We start from the raw sequence: 17,647 nt of genomic DNA on the forward strand, positions 1-17,647 counted from the left end.
TCTCAAGACTAAAATAATTGTTCATTTTCAGAGAAGCTCAAAACTCAACACTACTGTCCTTTTTTCAGAGAGTGTGTGTGTGTGTGTGTGAGCTGCATACACACACCCCAGCCTGGCGGGTCTTACTTTACGTTTCATCATTTAGTGCTGTGAGTGTATTCTTCTGGGGGATTGAAAGCTTTTTGGCGTTGTAGTGCACATATAGACTGGGCCCCTCCTCATGTTGTCATCACTGCCTAATAGTCCCGCCCCTTTCTTCTGTTGTTTATCCATCACATCCATCCCTGTCTCTTTCACGCAGCATCTTCTCCCGTCATGCCCCGTCCCGTCAGCACGTTCCTAGAGCCCCTCCCTTTTATCATTGTCCCTGGCTTTTCCTCTCTCCGTACCCACCCCACCCTCTGCACGCTGGAGCTGGATGCTGCCTCTGCATCCCAGTGTTACGCAACAGTGCTCCCCAGTGTCGATGAGATCATTACGCAACATCTTCTACTCCTCTGGAATAATGATGAGCCCAAAGAGAGGAAAACCACAAATTAAACCACAAAATGTGATGAACTGAACTGTCTAAGATACTGGAATTGTACGGGATCTCCTCTGGTCCAAATCTCATTCTTTTCTCATTGCCATTTCTTGCCAAAGCGGTTTAGATCATCAAGGTCAAATGAGCACACAGTGGGTCATTAAATTTCTGTTTATTTTTATGCATAATACAAGATACAGGACAGAGCGTGGAAAAGCACATATCCTAGTTTACACCGTTAGAACAATGGAAAATACATAAAAGAAAAATAATCCAAAATTGTACTCAACATTTTTCCAGGAGCTACTTTCAGAATAGTAAACATATTTAGGCTATAACAAGCACCCAACACGAATGCCTACAATGCATAAGAGGAAAACCTGACAAAAAAACAAACATATAGGCACCACTTGCATGCAAAGTATAAGAGCTGCAGTTTGCTTTATGCTGAGATGGTTCAAATATTTTTAAATCACACTCATTAGCTGCTCTTAAGTCATACCTTGACAATAAAGGTAGAACAAATGTTTTAAAGGTGAAGCCGTATGTGACGATTGCCAAAAGCACTTTTTTTAATATAAATGCAAGTTACCATGTTTAAAACAGAAAACCTGCCAAAGTCGGACTAGCTAGTTTGAAACCAACCATATCTAAAATCTGCTACATACCATTTGCTGTTTTCACTATAAAGTTTTCTGCAATATTTTCTCTCAACATGTCAGCAATTATCACCAGCATTGATGTAGAAAATGTAATGTTTCAAGTCTGAATGTCAATACAAAAATCAAAGACAACAAACGCACCATTAAAAAACAAAATACTAGAGAATCTATTAAGAGACAAACCAGTAGGTTCAGTGCATCTATCATATATAAAAATGTACGCTGAGTTAACGTTGAACAATCCACACAGTGATCAAAAGATGCAGCCTTCATCCAAAATGGAGCACACATTAACAGGAATACGTGGCAAGGATGTTTTCAGAGAAAATACCATTGGTGTAGTCATCAAAACTAGTCTAAGTGATGATTACAGACTTTAAGTACACTTGGTGTCAAATATTTAGCAAAAGACAAATTCTAACTGGGCCTCATGCATAACAATCCCAGGCAACAGAGCAACTGGAAGCATAAATGACTTTGGGACATTTCTATTTAGTATCACATGACAGTTTTACATACGACATCACTGAAATAAAACAAGCATAAATAGCTGAATATTATTGCCATGGTAAATTTTGTTCATGACTGAGGCGATTATGAGCACAAACCAACGGCTTCACAAAAATCTGCATCATCCAAAGACACTTTGAACAGTCCCGTAACAGTCAGTAATGCATTTATTGTTACTAATTTAGATACAAATCTCAGTCCAGTCGCAAACTGAGCTCAGCAACTTTGCCAAAGAATCTAATGCTGCATTTGATGTGCTCACTGTGAGTCCTCCCACACTTTGATCCAGCCAAAAGTAAGTGTTGGATGAGATATTAGGGGTGTCCCTGTCCTTGTGAGTTCATGTTCATGTAGAGAATACTTTATAAATCTGTTTTAAAACAAACATCTAAAAGCACAGTTTACCCATTGAATTCCCTGCTTTATCATTGGTTTCAGTAAAAGTAATCTTCCATAAAGGAATAATCTGACATTGTTTTACATCACAATCAACAGATGTGTTATTACCATCAGAATAAATACAGCACTCATTGACTATTTGGCAAATATAAGGAATAGTATTGGGTTAATAAAGACACAGTCTGCATCCCTGTCTCAGAGTATTTACAAGCAAAAAACTGCAAAAATAAAGATCCACCTTTCACTACATCATGTCAAGGCAGGCAGTGGCTGAAGCACCCTCTTCTTGCAATGTGCAGTAAAATAAACATTTCCTTCATTTTAACATACCCCTCCACCTGTGAGGGCCCTGTAGAACTTCATACATTTTGATAACTGACAAAAAATATTTTTCTTTGTAAAATGATCTATCATGTGTGAGGCTTTGGAAGAAATCTGAGATATGTAAAAAAGTGAAAGCTGTAGCTCTGAGCTGTAGACCATGCATGTTTTTCTCCCAGAATTGTTACAGTGGCATTCACAAAGTATAGTTCTCCCATCACCTACCGCCCCATTACCACAGTCTGTAAGAATAAGTGCAAACTGGATTAAACACATGGAGTGCACAAGTAGATTTAGCCTGTTTAGTGTCCATGACCACAACGTGGAAGAACTATAACAGAACTGACCCTGGACACTGTGCTCTCTGCTGCTCTCCTCAGGCCTGGAGCACTACTATCTCCTACGCTCCTAAAACGTAACCGTTTAACGCTGCCAACTGTAAAACAACAACCCTGGAAGCCTCTGTCCCGAACACTGAAATGCACACACAAACACAAGTGCAACTCTTCTAGGAAAAGTGAGGGTGTGACGCGACTTCTAAATGACTCATGCTTTCTAAAACTGTTGTGTTTCAAATCCTGTAGCTCTAATTTGAACTAACCTTCTCCTTCGAAAACGTAATAAACCTGTTTTCCGAGTGGTTTTGACCATGGGAGAATCTGCCATTGTCAACTCTCACCAGCCTGAGTAGAAGCCAGGCGCTCTGCACAGGCCTCCCTGTGACCACCGCTCCCAGACCGCCTCACCCTGCCAGCCTGTGTCCCAAACTTAGGAACAGTCACTGGGCATCAGCCACGCCAAAATTTAGATTCCCTTGGTGTTTGTGTCTGTGTTGGATACTGCGGGGAAGGGTGTTCTGCTTATGTCTCATTGATACTTCTTAAACTGATCTCCCAGACTTTACAGCGGACCGTACTTGGCCTCATAGCGAGCCAGGATGTTTTTGCAGCGGCCACAGTCCTTTCGGAGCTCTGCCACTTGCTGTCGAAGAGCTGCATTTTCCCGCTCCAAGAAAGACGCCCGCACTGTGATCTGGTTCTCTTTGAGCCGACGTGCATCTCGGGAACGTTTAGCTGCCAAATTATTCTTCTTTCTTCTCGACCAGTATTTCTCATCCTAAAAGAAAATTATAAGAAAGAAAAGTTATAAAATTTGAATCTGTCCATTTTGCAGAATCAAAAGAACAAAGACACTTGTGATCCCATTACTTAAAACATGTACAAATATCCACTTGTACCGACCTTCTGCTCATCAGGAACAAACACCTTCTTGGCCTTCTTAATCATGGGCTGTGGTTTGAGATCTTCATCAGAGAATCTGTGTTTTCGTGGATTAAACAGCTCTCCTCCTGGTACACTGGACAGCACCAGGTCAGTGGGATCAGGCTGAAAGTTAATGTCCACTTCAATGGCATCTGGGTCAATGGGCGATGGTGTATTCCTGTCTCCAGGACTGCTCTCTGTGAACAATATAATTATTTGCATTTGACTGCTCTATTATTAGAGTAAGAAACATCAAAATGCAATGGATAAAAAAACATTAACTTAACGTACCCTTTTTCTTTTCCTTTACGTCTGCTGCTTTTGTTGTCACTGGTTCAGTCTGTGTCTCTTCTTCTTCTTCTTCTTCTTGCTCCTGCGTGTCCTCCTCCTCTTCCTCTTCAATCTTGGCTGGCTGTAATGTAGTAACAGTGATGGGTTCTTCTTGCTCAGAGGTGCCTTCCAAAGTAGGAGATTCTACTGAGGTGGGGACAACAGCAGCAGCAGTAGTAGTTGTAGTAGTAGTAGTAGTGCTGCTGGTGCTAATACTGGCCTTGGGAACAGTTTTTCCTTTGCCTTCTCCTCCACTCACAGTCTTCTGCAGCTCATCCTCCTCCAGACTCACAGGGATGCCATTCTCCAGCAGGAACTCATCCAGGTCCATGTACTCCAAGTGGAACGTCTCTCCATCATAGGGGATGGTCTTGTCCCAAATGGCTGGGGTCAAGGAGGCAGAGACTCCTCCACTGCCACCGCCACCACTGCCCCTCGAAGCACCACCAGTGGTGGCACCTCCTGCCACGCCCCCATCCACCTCCTCTGAAGAGCCCAGCTTCTCTTTCTCGATTTCTGCACGAGACAAGTTTCACAAAATTGCTATGTATTTCCATGAAAGCATGCATAAAGTAAATCAAAGAAAAAAGTCCACACACTCAAACTGCATGAGGTCAGTGGCAAATGACATTAAAAGGACATTGAACTTAAGAAAAAAAAAACTAAAACCAAGGAAGAAAAATCGCTGGAATTTAGTTTGAATCTGATAATAGATCGTACAGACTGATGCACACATGTCTTAGTTTCTCAGGTTGTAATAGGTGCATTGGATCCCACACTGCTAAAAGGCAGCGTGCATGGGGACTTTTTGTTCTTTTCTGATTTTCTTTTATCTTCGAACAAGACTGGCTCCATGCAGCAGTACAGTGTGTGCAGCCCAAGTGTCTTTGTCTATGCTCACAGTTTTTGAACCATAAACCTTCATTTTACACACAATTTGAGCAGATTAGACTGAGGACAGGATTAAAGGCGCTGAATGGTCCCTGCACTGGGACACAAAGCACAGCTGGCACACGATCTTACCGTCGTCGCCTTCCTCCAGGATGTTTGGAGGGGGGATGTCCATTATCTTCTTCAGAGCGAATGGAAAAGACTTTTGTGGCCCGGCTGTACTTGCAGGATCACTGGGTTTAATGGCCACTGTCACGGCGGCTTTGCCAGGCATTGTTCCGTCTGTCTGAAGAACACAGCGGGCGAAACGGTCCTCACGGCGAGACTTGAGTAAAAACGAGCACGACGCGGCTTTACGCTGCTGAATCGAAGTGCACGAGGCTTAAACGATCCTTCTTTGTCAATGTTAACGCGTTTCTGGTGACAAAACAACGCCACAAACCCCCCGCTCTGTCCATCCACAGTCTCTGCACGCGCTGTAGCCCCGCCCACACACGCAGCAGCCCCGCCCACGCCCGCAGTAGCCCCGCCCCCCGCGCGAGCACTAACGGCTGACGCTGATTGGTTTGTTTCTCATTTCACTAAAACAACAATCTGTTTCTGCACCACTGTATTGTTTTTACGAACGCTGCAGACGTTTATAATTAAGTACAAATATTAATATTAAAGCTAAATATGAAACAAAGAAAAAATATTCTGTGTACAGTTTCAAAAATAAAGCGAAAAATGATCGGTACGTTTGTCAAAATTGTCCTGTTGTGGCTCCTTTAATCACAAAACACAGCTGTTAAACTACACTCTGCTGTGCGCTGAGCTGAGCCGTAAAGAGCCCGCGTGGGTCGTGTTTGTTTCGTTGCTGTTCTGTCCTTCAGGAGACACTCGTGGCCACGCACGTGCAGCACCACCACCCTGCTCACGTGAAGGTACAAGCTGTCGAGGGGCGTGGTCTGATCCTGCGCATGCGTACTATGAGCTGGAGCTATGCAGCGGTGATGTGCATAATGTCAATATTAAAACACACTGGGACATGTTTTAATCACTACAGAGGCGTCTTTACTAGTATTATTATTACAATTACTACTACTTTTATTATTATTACAATTACTTATACTATTATTATTGTTATTATTATTGTTATTATTATTAAAATGAGAAAAAGAAAAAAAAAAAGTGACAATAACAGAAATCACAGGACCAAGGTATCATCATTAATTATTTACTATACAAATACCCCAGTTTTGTTGTTGCTATTGGGTTATTATAAATACAGCCTTAACTAGTAAAAATAATTATTATGCATTTACACTGTGCTTAACGTGATCATAACATACTCAGGACTCATAGAACTGAAAGGGGCGCGTGGTGTCATTATCTGAGGGAGGAGGATGTTCGCGTTGAGGAACACTATGTCCAAATCACACAGCAGGTCACTAAAGGACTACACACACACACACACACACACACACACACACACACACACACACACACCAGCACCACAGTCAGCTCCATTAGCCAAGAACTACAGAATTTCAGCAAGAAAAAATGTGGACATTCAGCAGGTTTACACAGGCTGGATGTGAAAAGGAGCAAATGAATAATACACATTTTCAATATTTTTTTTGAGATGCATTAGTAAATAAAATGTGCAAGGATTGAGTCTTATCACAACAAGATAAGTCCAATTAATTGTTTTTATGACGCGTGATTATAGCGCCCTCTGCTGGTCGCTTTGTGCACTTTCACACAGTCAAAACTTGGAACTGCAGAAAGTGAAGAGCTTGAGTTATGGCGCATCACTGTACTTATCTTATTGAGGCGCACAAACTATCCACCAGTGCAGTGTTTCTTTTCACTCATCAGTTTGTTTAAGCACAAAAACATCTGGCAGCACAGACACATTCTCATGAACCACATTTATTCCACATTTTAACACTTTGAAAATACTAATGCCAACAAAAACAAAGAGTCTTGTTCTTACCATTGTCCTCAAAGGAAGGAAATGAGAAGGGATGTTCAGCTAGACACCTCAGCAGATCAGACACATCACTCCTATCTCCAAAAAGGATTTGACTTGCAGCTGTCATGATGTTAAATATCTTTGAGAGGACGCTTGAAGTAGAAGTTAGTGCACCACGGCAGACTTTCAACACTCTGAACTAACTTTACAGCGGGTCTGAGGTCGATCCACGGGCTCCATGTGTCTGAACAAATGGATTTTAATGAGCACGACTGGCCCCGCCCACACAGAGGGCTGCAGCGAAAGAAACACCTGTCAATCACAGCTCTGGACCAATGAGCTTTAGAGGGCGGAGCTAGAGCAGAGGCATCCGACCAATGAGCTTTAAAGGGCGGAGCTAGAGCAGAGAATAGACCAATGGGCCTCAGGGGGCGGAGCCAGAGCTGAGAATCAAAACAAGTGCAGGACAGAATGGCACATTTCACTCCACGTACAGCGGCACGTGTTTAAAATGGAGACTGCTGCATAGCGCCATCTTGTGACAAAAGCAAATGGATCCAAGCTTTACTTAATAGACGCTTTTTTTATTTGTTTGGGAACGTTCAACTCCAAATCATTGTTGGGTCAACAGCTGAAACCTTAAAAAACAAACACTGAATACAAAATGGGGAAAGGCATCACTGATTCTTACGAACAATGTCAATACACAAACTGTAGAACTGTTACCTTTAAATTCAATAAGTGTGTAACAAACTGATGTAATTGTGTATATGAAGCCATCATAAAATGTTTCATGCAACTATGATCTTGTGCCAACATAAATATGACTATCTTCTTTTTACGTTCCACCTAAAATCAACACACAAAGTACAAGTATTAAAGTACTGCACTTAAGTAAAGTGCAGATACCTAAGATTTGTACTTAAGTATATTTTAAAGTGTATACTTTTTACTCCACTACATTTTTGAACAGGACTGAAAAGTAAAAGCATTTTTTATTATTGTGTGTTGTGTGTTGAAAAGGCTGGGGGTTTATTTTTAACATGTTCATAATTTGAGTAAACAAAAATATACAAATAAAAACAGGTTGAAAACCCCCCCGACTGATTCAATACTTTCTGTTGAATAAAATTCAGCACAAATCTTGATGAAAGTCACTGCAACTGAAGCTTTATAAGACTCAAAGTCTGTGCGAAATGCTCTAACTTTTCAAACTGGTACTTTAATATTTTTACTTAAGTCAGTTTTTTATGTGATATTTTTGCTTGAGTATTTTTTTGCTCCAGTATCTGTACTTTTACTTCAGTAACAAAACGGACTACTTCTTCCACCACTGATTTTAGGCAAATACTAAATCCGCTGTAAAGCTTCTTACGAGTGTCAGAGGCTCTAACACGACTGTAAAGTGTAAATATTCCGACAGGTGATTATATCTGAGAAAGACAATAATTTCAATCCTGCAGTAGAAAGTTATACTTTCCAAAATCAGACTCATCAGCCATTATGAGCATGTCCTCCCTGGCTCTGTCTAGTTTACGTCGGAGGAAATCTCTTCTCTCGATCCACTCCTGCAGCTCCTCTAGACTGTGGGCGTAGTCACAGCTCACGCCATCAGGACAGTCATCCTCCAGCCTGGAAAACACACGCCGGTGTGGACAGGTGTAAGACTGACTTTGGCACAGGTCGATTTAAATGAATTTAATGGTCTTACTTGGGGCAGAGGTGAAAGCATTTTGCTGGGAATCTGTAGTTCCATGTCAGGGCCTTCTCTTCTTCATCACAGCTGAACACACGATCTTTGTGCTTTTCACTGGAGATGTGCTGCTGCCACTGCCTTTCACTGTTACTATGTCTACCACAAAGTCTGCAGTGAAAGCCGTCCTAAACCAAAAATACAATGTCAAATTTAATGTAGCGTATGTAGAATCTTTCATAAACATCACTAGTTGTGTTTATGTCATAACTGAAGACAAAGACATTATGCAACAGTAATTTCCTGTTTGTAATGTTACTTTAAACATTTTAGTTGTTAAAATCATTATCCAATCAGCAGAGCAGATTGAGCTCTTCACTTTCAGTTTCCAGATTCCAAAGCAAAGTAAAAAAAAAAAAACATCCAAAACATTTCTCTAATCTTGAGCGCCTGCAACTGGTCAATAGTGGTACTGCAGCCTTCAGTGTCGTTAAAGTTCAGTGAGAGCGAGGCATCCCTGACTTTTCATCCATAGTAAGTGTAAAATTGTGTCCTCAGTATATAGGTTAAGATGAGTAAGATGCACCGTAGCCTAATTGTGCACATTTGTATTTTCTGTGAGCAGGTTTCTGTTGTTAGAAAATAGATACTGTACAAACCATTGGCTCTGCATAGTCTGTTGGCATCACAATGCTTTTCTCTTCAGGCTGCGTAACAACAGGCTCCTCATTTTGATGGTTTAGAGTGCTTAACTGTAGCCACATGTCATATACTTGCTGCATATCCACTACTGCAAATGCCATAAATGTGTTCATTGTGTTAGTATTTTAATATTTACAAATATTAATAGCACATTTTCACCACAAAGGTTTTTGCACATTTACTCACATTTATTATTCTTCATATAAGTCCACATATCCTTCTCTTCTTGACTGTGGGCAAATGTGCAGTTCCCCACGTTACATCTTCCTCTGTCCAAAATTCGATGGCATATCTACGGTAGAACATGAACAGTGCACATTTCAGACCAAAAACAGCCAACAAGGACAAATAAAGTTTATACTGAGTGAATAAAAAGCTCGAGTACATCATAATGCAACGGGAAATGCTTGCAATGTGGCAGCGTTCGGACCATAACCCATTTACTTCTCTCCGAGGATTTCACCAGTAATATTCTCTTGTCTTTAGTCCACCTGTAGTCCGCAACCAAAGCAGATTTGTATTTGTAGTGAGTAACAGACCGCACTTAATGATGTTCCAAATGGTCATGTTCGTTGTCATATATTGGATCACGTGCCACTCACATGTGTCTAGCTTTAGCTGAGCAGTACTTTAGAGACTTGTCTGGGTCACTTGAGACTCCATCACGCCAGCAGTGACCACAGACAAACCTCATCCTCATGTTGAGACGCTCCTTTGGTCTTCCTCCTTTTGGGTTTCCTGGACCTAAAGACTGCAGCAACGATTGTAAGACGTCATGGCAAAGACAGAAAGAAAACCTGACAATGCAGTGCTCTTAAAGTTATTTACTTTGTTGCCTTGTTGTTGGTTGCTTGTATTTTTGTTTAGTTTTTCATAGTAATTGGTGGATACTTTCACTATCTCATCTGGTGTGATTCCTGTGAAAATATTACAAAATATTACATTAGCAGTTTCAGCGTAGGCCCGTGAAATATGTCATCGTTTGGGCAAAGTGATGAGAGTACCAGTCTCTCTCTGCAGCTTCCATGTTTTGAGTTCGACATCAGAGTGGGCAAACATGCACTTATCTCCCAGCAGACATCCGTATCTGATGCAGTGGCGACATAAATCCAACTGGCAGTGCAGCTGCAGGACGCGAATCTTTCTGTACCTCACTGTGATGTTCCTCATCATAAAAGCCAAGCACCTGTGGCACAAAGCAAGGACATGTGTAAATAAATATATAATAGTTAACAGAAAAAACATTAACAGGCGTACTTATTGGTATCAAACAGGTGTCGAGCGCTTGTGTTGGAGCAGATGGTGTTATCGTCTTTGCTGCACTTGCTTATTATTGTAGGTTTACAGTCAAAGCAGGCCTACAAACACAGAAGAAACCAAAGCATTATATTTATATAAACAGAATCACTTTCCTATAAATTAATCTACAATTTGATATCATAATTTCACCTTCGCTCGTTTCTGATAACAGAGAAGAAACTGAACTTTGCTCCAATTTGTTTGCTGTGCATAGGCCCAGTATTTACAGAGCAATCAACCACAAGAGTTAAAAGATAAATTCTATCATAAAATTCTGTTGTGCTCTCAAGCTCAAGAACTATGGAGCTTTAAAATATTGTGATTTTGCAGGAACCCAAACTATAGCACGTGGCATACACTCATATTATAAAAAGCAATGTACTACTGTTGTACAGTAAAATATATAACTTAAAGTTACGTCTGTACCCCACATAGAAAGATAAACACGCCCTTGTTTTCCTGAAGAATCTGTCTGACGCCATTGACAGGTTCCTGCTTCACAGCTGGTTTTTCACACAGGAGTTTACGGTCGAACCTCCCCTTTCTCTCCTCAGTCCAAACATCAATCTCCATCTGGTTAAAGGCAAATGTGCAGTCCTCTCCATATTTACATAATCCAAGATCTCCAGATTTCAGTAGTTCTGGACACAAAAACAGACTCCAGTATTTTTACATTGTTATTGTAAATATACACCAAATAAAACATTGAAAGATATCAACTTTTGTCTCACAATGTTCAAATTCACTTTTTGAACCTCTTCATACCTCTGCAAAGCACGAACGGCCCGGTAAAAGACGTCCACGCAGGCATGGGCCGAACTCTGGTCCAGGGTAAAACACCGTCCTTTTCTCGACAGAGTAAAATGTTTTTCTCACAGCTGTGCACAAGGTCAGGCTTGTGAGCAAATGTATAAATCCCCTTTCCTAGTGGTGAAAGAGAAATCCATAGGTATTTTCAAATCTAACCAAAACAGTGTCAGGTAAAACACAAACTGAAAGTGGTGTAAAATGTGTCTGTGTTTTATGTGTCATGCCATTGTGTGCAATTATTCAACAAATAAATAAATAAATCAGTACAACATACGCACCTGTTCGAGGGTAACACGTTGAGCATGCCAGCATAAACTTGTGAGTCAAGGTCAAGGCCTGTGACCCTCTGGCTGATGAACATTTATTTCTTTCCTTAATCGAAGTTATCAGAGGTACAGAGCTTAAAGAAAATTCACCTGGAGTTACACAAATAAACAATTATTTTCTGTTATGTGAAACCTGTAGAAAAACTGCTCTTTTATAAAACTGAACCGAACTGTGCATGTCTAAAGTCTCTAAAGTCTGAATCAGTGTTTCTCAAATGAAGTTGCAAGAAGCAGGTTAGCTTAGCTGTTTTAGGTCTGAAACAACAGATCTATTTTTCACCAGCTGAGTGTTGTCTTTAAATTACCATTTAATTGTAAATCTGAGAGCGCATCCAAACCAGCTCCCACCACTGCTGCTATGTTCTCTGTAGAGGGAAACATGTCGAGAGCATCAAGAGCATCATGAGAATCAAGAGAATCAAGGGAATCGAGAGAATCGAGGCGATCGATGGCTTTTAACTTCTTTTCACCAATGAAACCAGTTGTAGAAATCTTATGAAGCATATCCGAGGCTTCCTCCATATATTTTTGTTTTTCATTGTTTGATACAGGAGCCTCTTTTGCAGCAGTGGCCTCTGAAGGCAGCAGGTCGTCTAATGAGTCAAGATCATTCAGGGAATTGTGTGTCATAGTGTTTGTTCCAAATAAAATTAAAGATTGTTGGTCTAAGGCACATAAACTGTCTGAAGTTGAAACGTCATCAAGAGCGTCCAGTGTGGAAACCATAATGCCACCGGCAGCAAAGGAGTCCAGGCAGTTGAGCTGGCTGCCCGCCGAGCTGAAGAAGGCCGGGGGCAGGTGTGGTGTGGGGGCAGGGAGGACAGGAGGGACAGGAGGGACAGTGTGGTTGGACAGGGTCTCCACACCGGGGGCAGAGAAGGCTTGGAAATGGCTCTGTAAAATATTAAGTGTAAGAGAAGGACAACGACTTTCACAAACATGTCTGACTAAACTAAAGTTTGTAAATACAGTGCACATCCAGCCAGCCTAACAGAACAGAAGATAACAGATAATCCACATACTTATTTGAAAACATTTTTCACATATGAAAATAGAATATTGTGTTGTGAATTGTTAAATGGCAACTGTGCTAATTTTCCATCAAGCTAAAACCCATAAATAAACCCAGTAAAAAGTTAATGATCTCTGACGTGGTTTTTCCACAATCAAACTAATATTCATTATTGTGCATAAAAGAAAATTCACCTCAGTTTGCGCCGGCTCATTATGGAGAGTGTCTAATAAACTATCCAAGTCATCTCCCACCAAGTCAGAGTCATCAGGCAGTTCTGGCACAGATGAGACCGGGCCCTGAGCCGGGCCCTGAGCCGGGCCCTGAGCCGGGCCCTGAGCCGGGCCCTGAGCCGGGCCCTGAGCCGGGCCCTGAGCCGGGCCCTGAGCCGGGCCCTGAGCCGTCGACAGAGTCTGATCTCGGCTGGAGAAGTTTTCTGACAATATGGTAAAACAATGATATATATTAATTCTATGGTAAATTTGTAGCTTTAATACATTTATTTAAATGTAATCAGATACAAATTGAAAATGTTATTTATTCATACCTTGAGTAATTTTGGCCAGAGGACAAGAGCCATTTCCTGTATAATCCTTGATTATCTAAAAAAACAAACAAAAAAACCCCCAAAAAACACAAAACAATTAATTAAACATAAATAAAGTGTTTATGGCCCAGCAGCTCACAGAACAGCAGTAGATCCACTATTTTAAAGGGACTGGCTGGATTTATATCTCAACATACAATATATATCTACATATTTTTTATACATAAACATTTTCCTAAGCCTAGGCTGCATACAGACAGCTACTTTTTTAGGCTGCAGGCAAGTATTTAATATTATGCAATTATTTTAGGACAAGTGTACATTTGGACTGGTTTTCATGGCAGCTGTGGGTTTGAAAAGTGTTTTGGTCATTTCTGTAGCTCTTCTCTTTTCTGTGCACCTAATTATAACCACACAGAGAATTGACCCCTCACCTTTGTGCTGACATAGGGTTTGCGTATCTTCAGTCCCAGATGAACGGCCAACTCCTGCGCGAGCTCATTCACTTGACTGTCCTGAAATACATGAACATTAAAGATGAAGGATCTGTGTATAAAAGTTAAACAAATACAAAAGTATAAAGTCCATTGAAGAGAAATGGACATGATGGGTTAGGTCTAAATTAAGCTTTGGCCTTGAGGTAGTGAACTGTAACTGTAAATTTGCTTTGCAGAAATAGCCTGAAAACACAAGAAATTGTAAAATACTGTAAACCATCATCAGATATAACAGTTTAATCTCTTTAATCCTTTGCCTTTTCTAGATTCAGCTGTATTGATGTTTTGTCAAAGCTACAGTTTGCAGAGTACTAGAGCAAACCTTTGTAAATATTAGTATCTCTGTCTGGTTTTGTTGTTTTTTATTTTTATATATATTTTTTTTAATATATTTTTGCATAGACTTATCGGTCGACTGTCACCACATCCTTACATAGTTTGCGTCTGTTAAAAGGAGAAGGAGTGGCTGGATAATGAATAAATATGTTTTCTTTACCATGCGATTGATGAGCAGACAGTCTGTGGTGCAGCTGTAGGCCTCTTTGTACTTCCCCAGCTCTTTCAGACACAGGGCCTTTCTGAACAGAGCGCGGCGGCTTTCTTTACACACCTCGAGAGCTTTATCACAGTCCTCTACGCCTTGACCATATTCACCCTGGGTATCAGGAATAAGACTGTGCTTCAACAACGTTAAAACATAAATATGACAATGACACAAGGGTATTTGGTTCAGGTTAGAGGAAAGTGAGTGAGATGAATAATGCGGTTCACAGGTGCATCAAAGCAAAAGAAAACGATAGTGTAGCACGTAGGGACGGGGCAATAAACAATATCATCAATTATCGTGATAAAAAAGCGCTGACAATGATCGTTCGTGGGACATTTTATATAAGAGTGAAAATTACCAACAAAGATAATCGCCAGAATGTGCAGAAAAAACCCCAAATTATTTATCCACAGGGGAGTCGACGGGGGGGACAAAGAGGTCTGTTGTCCCAGAGTTTCGAGGCCCAGGATTGGACTCTCTTCTTATTAATTTGTATTAGAGGGGGGCCCAGGTGAGACTTGCCCCCGGGCCCCCAAATTTCAGTTGACGGCCCTGCACATCCAGAATATTCTCCGCTAAATCGCAGATGTTTTCATTGATGACAAAGTACAAGACTATAAGTTATTTAAACATGGAACTTATTAATAAGATTTAAATTATAATTATTCATAGCCACATTTTAAACTGTCAGCAACTTTAACAATTATCGTGATATAATCGTTAATCGCGATACTACATTTCAATATCGTCCCATGCCCAGCTGCACGTCGTACTGTTGTGTAAACATTAAGTTGCACGTTTATATGGTCATTTCACTGGTTGAATCTAATTATTTCTGAACACATTTCTTTGTGATTGGATAACAAGACAATTGCAGGTAATTATTACATTTCCCATTACATTTTGGAACATTCTGCGTGTGTGTGACAGAATGTACTCATTTTACAGGGTATCAGGGTATTTACAATTGTTTAAAATATAAAATTAGTATAGTGAGCATCTGGAGTTTTAGTCATTTTTAATCCAAAATAATGTAAATTTCTCTAGTAGATCCATACGGTCTTATAATTCTAATAGTTCTGATAAAAGTTGTTCCAATATTGGTGTCATCAATGGCTCTGATACATTTTTCTTGTATCGGTATCGAAGAGTACTCTGACCAAATCGTCGATCCAATACCACTTTGTATTTTCAGAATGAGGATAACGTTTGTGTTACCTCATTTCATCCACGCTCTGTAGCAGAAAGTGACTAAGTAGAACAGTTTAAGTGCTTAAATCAGCACAATTTATCAAGCCCATTTTGATTTGACTCTAATGCTTAAGTTCTCAAAATCTTCTTTATTCTTGCAGATTTTTTTTAGAGACAGCCTTTTACTAGAGTAATTTTTTGCTCTTATACTGTAATAAAACTGAGTGTCCTTAGTGAACTCTCCGATATCCATTGTGTGATATAGACTAAGGACAAATATCGATATCACATCAGATAAAAAGTAAAATGTTACTGGAACAACATTGGTTTTGATGTCAATTAAGACCATCCTAAAACTATGCAGGAAAGAGCCAAGTTTTTTCAGTTTCTTGTTGAAATGAGTATCAAGTTTCAACACTACATAGTTAAGATGGTTCTTTATCGAACACTACTTGGTATTAACTGACATTTTTCAGGTGATATCATCCATGTCCTTTTCGGGGCGAGGTGTAATTAAAGATTCTGACACATTATTAACAATACTCAGTCAAAACATCAGATGTGCAGCAGACACAACCCATTCAGTGCATATGTGGAGTTACAGCCTTAGCTTTGTCTAGACTGTGATACCAGCAACAACGTAGAACGATAAACTATGTTTGGAAGAACAGCTTGCTTAAAGTAAATGACTGTCTCACCATACTATAATATGCAGCAGCACGGTTCACATACAAGCTCTCCAAAAGTACTTCTGGGATGTGGATGTCTTCGGAGGCGGCATACTGAGAAACACTGAGACCTTCACTAAATTCCTTCAGAGCCTCCTCCCATGCTCCGTCTTTGAACAGCGTATTCCCTTCCTCCAGGAGGTTGCAGACTAAGCCAGTTAAGAAATCCTAAGAGAGAAAGAGACAAATGGGTTACATAATTTTTACTTTGGGAAGATTCTGGCACAGTCTGGGTTAAACATTTTATGATGCAAACAGCAAAACATAACAGCAAAATGTCATAGAAAGCAAAATATTTACAAGTTGCGGTCATAAGATAAAAACAAAAACAAACAACAATAATATTATAAACAGACAAATCATTTTATTCAATGTGTTGCATTTTTGGGTAAACCAACTCTAATGAATCAAGGGAGTAATAGACCAAAAGTTAAAGAAAATTTTGAGATTTCTGAGAACAGCTGGTACCTGATAGCCTTCAGGGTCGGGATAAGCCAAAGAGGACCTAGGCAAAAATACAATATGAGACAAATAACAAGTTTCAGAAGAAGAGGCGAAAGAATTGCGCACTGTATGAACTGCAGGGCCTTGATGATTTCTCCTTTGCGCTTGAGCCTGGCAGGATCCATGCTGCTCCTCTGGTCCAGGCTGCTGCTCCTCTGGTCCAGGCTGCTGCTCCTCTGGTCCAGGCTGCTGCTCCTCTGGTCCATGCTGCTCCTGAGGGTGAAGGCCAGCATGACAACACGTGAGAAAGTCAAATACAACTTTCTTAACACATACAACATTTAAAAAATACAATACTTTAGCAAAACCAACTATATAAAACATAACATCCGGTGTTTTCTTGTGGCATGCTTTTCTCACAGCTATAACCCAAAACTTTAGACACACCTACCTATCATTCAGCAACATCAACTGATTCATGAAAATATTATTTAAAGCAAAAAAGTGAAAACATGCCTCGGTGTCATTATTATTACCACCAAAATAAGGTGTTTTTTTACTGTCGTGTCTCGGCGGCTCCGCTTAAGTTTCGTTTCACATAAGTTCATGCGCCAGAAGAGCAGCTCGTCACTGTGTTTGTGTGTTTACGCCCGACGCACTGCCTCACAGGCGCCTACTCACTGCCCAAAGTACTACCTCACAGGCGCCTACTCACTGCCCAAAGTACTACCTCACAGGCGCCTACTCACTGCCCAAAGTACTACCTCACAGGCGCCTACTCACTGCCCAAAGTACTACCTCACAGGCGCCTACTCACTGCCCAAAGTACTACCTCACAGGCGCCTCCTCTGCGCACAGACTGTATCTTCTATCATTCTTCAGCTACATCCCAGTCAGTAAAATATGATCAAATCCAAATATTTACATGATTCATTCACTGTAAGGTTATTCACTGAAAGTCATTTTCCACAGTACACATTTCGCCTTTGCCCATTT

General features: G+C 40.6%; 2 protein-coding genes across 5 annotated transcripts; both read right to left on the minus strand.

Annotated features, from left to right (window-relative positions):
- Positions 1 to 679: 679 nt before the first annotated feature.
- On the minus strand, positions 680 to 7,123 carry tefb (TEF transcription factor, PAR bZIP family member b). 4 transcript variants are annotated; one of them, XM_033971189.2, is made up of 4 exons: positions 6,877 to 7,123; positions 3,969 to 4,523; positions 3,657 to 3,874; positions 680 to 3,531 (listed from the first exon to the last, which is right to left on the minus strand). In XM_033971189.2, exons 1-4 carry the CDS (start codon positions 6,980 to 6,982, stop codon positions 3,316 to 3,318), a joined length of 1,095 nt encoding a protein of 364 aa, XP_033827080.1. In that variant the 5' UTR covers positions 6,983 to 7,123; the 3' UTR covers positions 680 to 3,315. The 4 variants fall into 4 exon arrangements, with proteins under 4 accessions (XP_033827080.1, XP_055079479.1, XP_033827078.1 ...); XM_055223504.1 differs by having other exon boundaries at positions 3,960 to 4,523; positions 6,877 to 7,092; XM_033971187.2 differs by lacking the exon at positions 6,877 to 7,123 and adding an exon at positions 5,031 to 5,845.
- A 283-nt stretch (positions 7,124 to 7,406) lies between these two features.
- On the minus strand, positions 7,407 to 17,280 carry LOC117374640 (zinc finger CCCH domain-containing protein 7B-like). Its single transcript, XM_033970815.2, has 21 exons — positions 17,103 to 17,280; positions 16,778 to 16,924; positions 16,676 to 16,712; positions 16,178 to 16,375; positions 14,238 to 14,396; positions 13,679 to 13,759; positions 13,245 to 13,299; positions 12,892 to 13,133; positions 11,991 to 12,579; positions 11,638 to 11,775; positions 11,315 to 11,473; positions 10,976 to 11,190; positions 10,508 to 10,608; positions 10,255 to 10,436; positions 10,079 to 10,167; positions 9,853 to 10,001; positions 9,636 to 9,741; positions 9,437 to 9,542; positions 9,208 to 9,338; positions 8,567 to 8,736; positions 7,407 to 8,487 (listed from the first exon to the last, which is right to left on the minus strand). Exons 1-21 carry the CDS (start codon positions 17,129 to 17,131, stop codon positions 8,307 to 8,309), a joined length of 3,264 nt encoding a protein of 1,087 aa, XP_033826706.2. The 5' UTR covers positions 17,132 to 17,280; the 3' UTR covers positions 7,407 to 8,306.
- Positions 17,281 to 17,647: the final 367 nt, after the last annotated feature.

Source organism: Periophthalmus magnuspinnatus, chromosome 8 (genome assembly GCF_009829125.3).
Source record: "Periophthalmus magnuspinnatus isolate fPerMag1 chromosome 8, fPerMag1.2.pri, whole genome shotgun sequence".
NCBI lineage: Eukaryota > Metazoa > Chordata > Actinopteri > Gobiiformes > Gobiidae > Periophthalmus > Periophthalmus magnuspinnatus.

Bases quoted from the DNA above. Each gene is read 5' to 3' on its own strand.
- tefb (XM_055223503.1), bottom strand. From the start codon at position 5,172: ATGCCTGGCAAAGCCGCCGTGACAGTGGCCATTAAACCCAGTGATCCT. The intron at 3,875-3,959 runs GTTAATGTTTTT...TATTGTTCACAG, and splicing joins AAAGAAAAAGGGTACGTTAA to AGAGCAGTCCTGGAGACAGG. The intron at 3,532-3,656 runs GTCGGTACAAGT...ATTTTCTTTTAG, and splicing joins TTGTTCCTGATGAGCAGAAG to GATGAGAAATACTGGTCGAG.
- LOC117374640 (XM_033970815.2), bottom strand. From the start codon at position 17,131: ATGAATCAGTTGATGTTGCTGAATGATAG. The intron at 14,397-16,177 runs GTGAGACAGTCA...CCTGATACCCAG, and splicing joins CTGCTGCATATTATAGTATG to GGTGAATATGGTCAAGGCGT. The intron at 9,543-9,635 runs GTACTCGAGCTT...GTTCTACCGTAG, and splicing joins ATTTCCCGTTGCATTATGAT to ATATGCCATCGAATTTTGGA.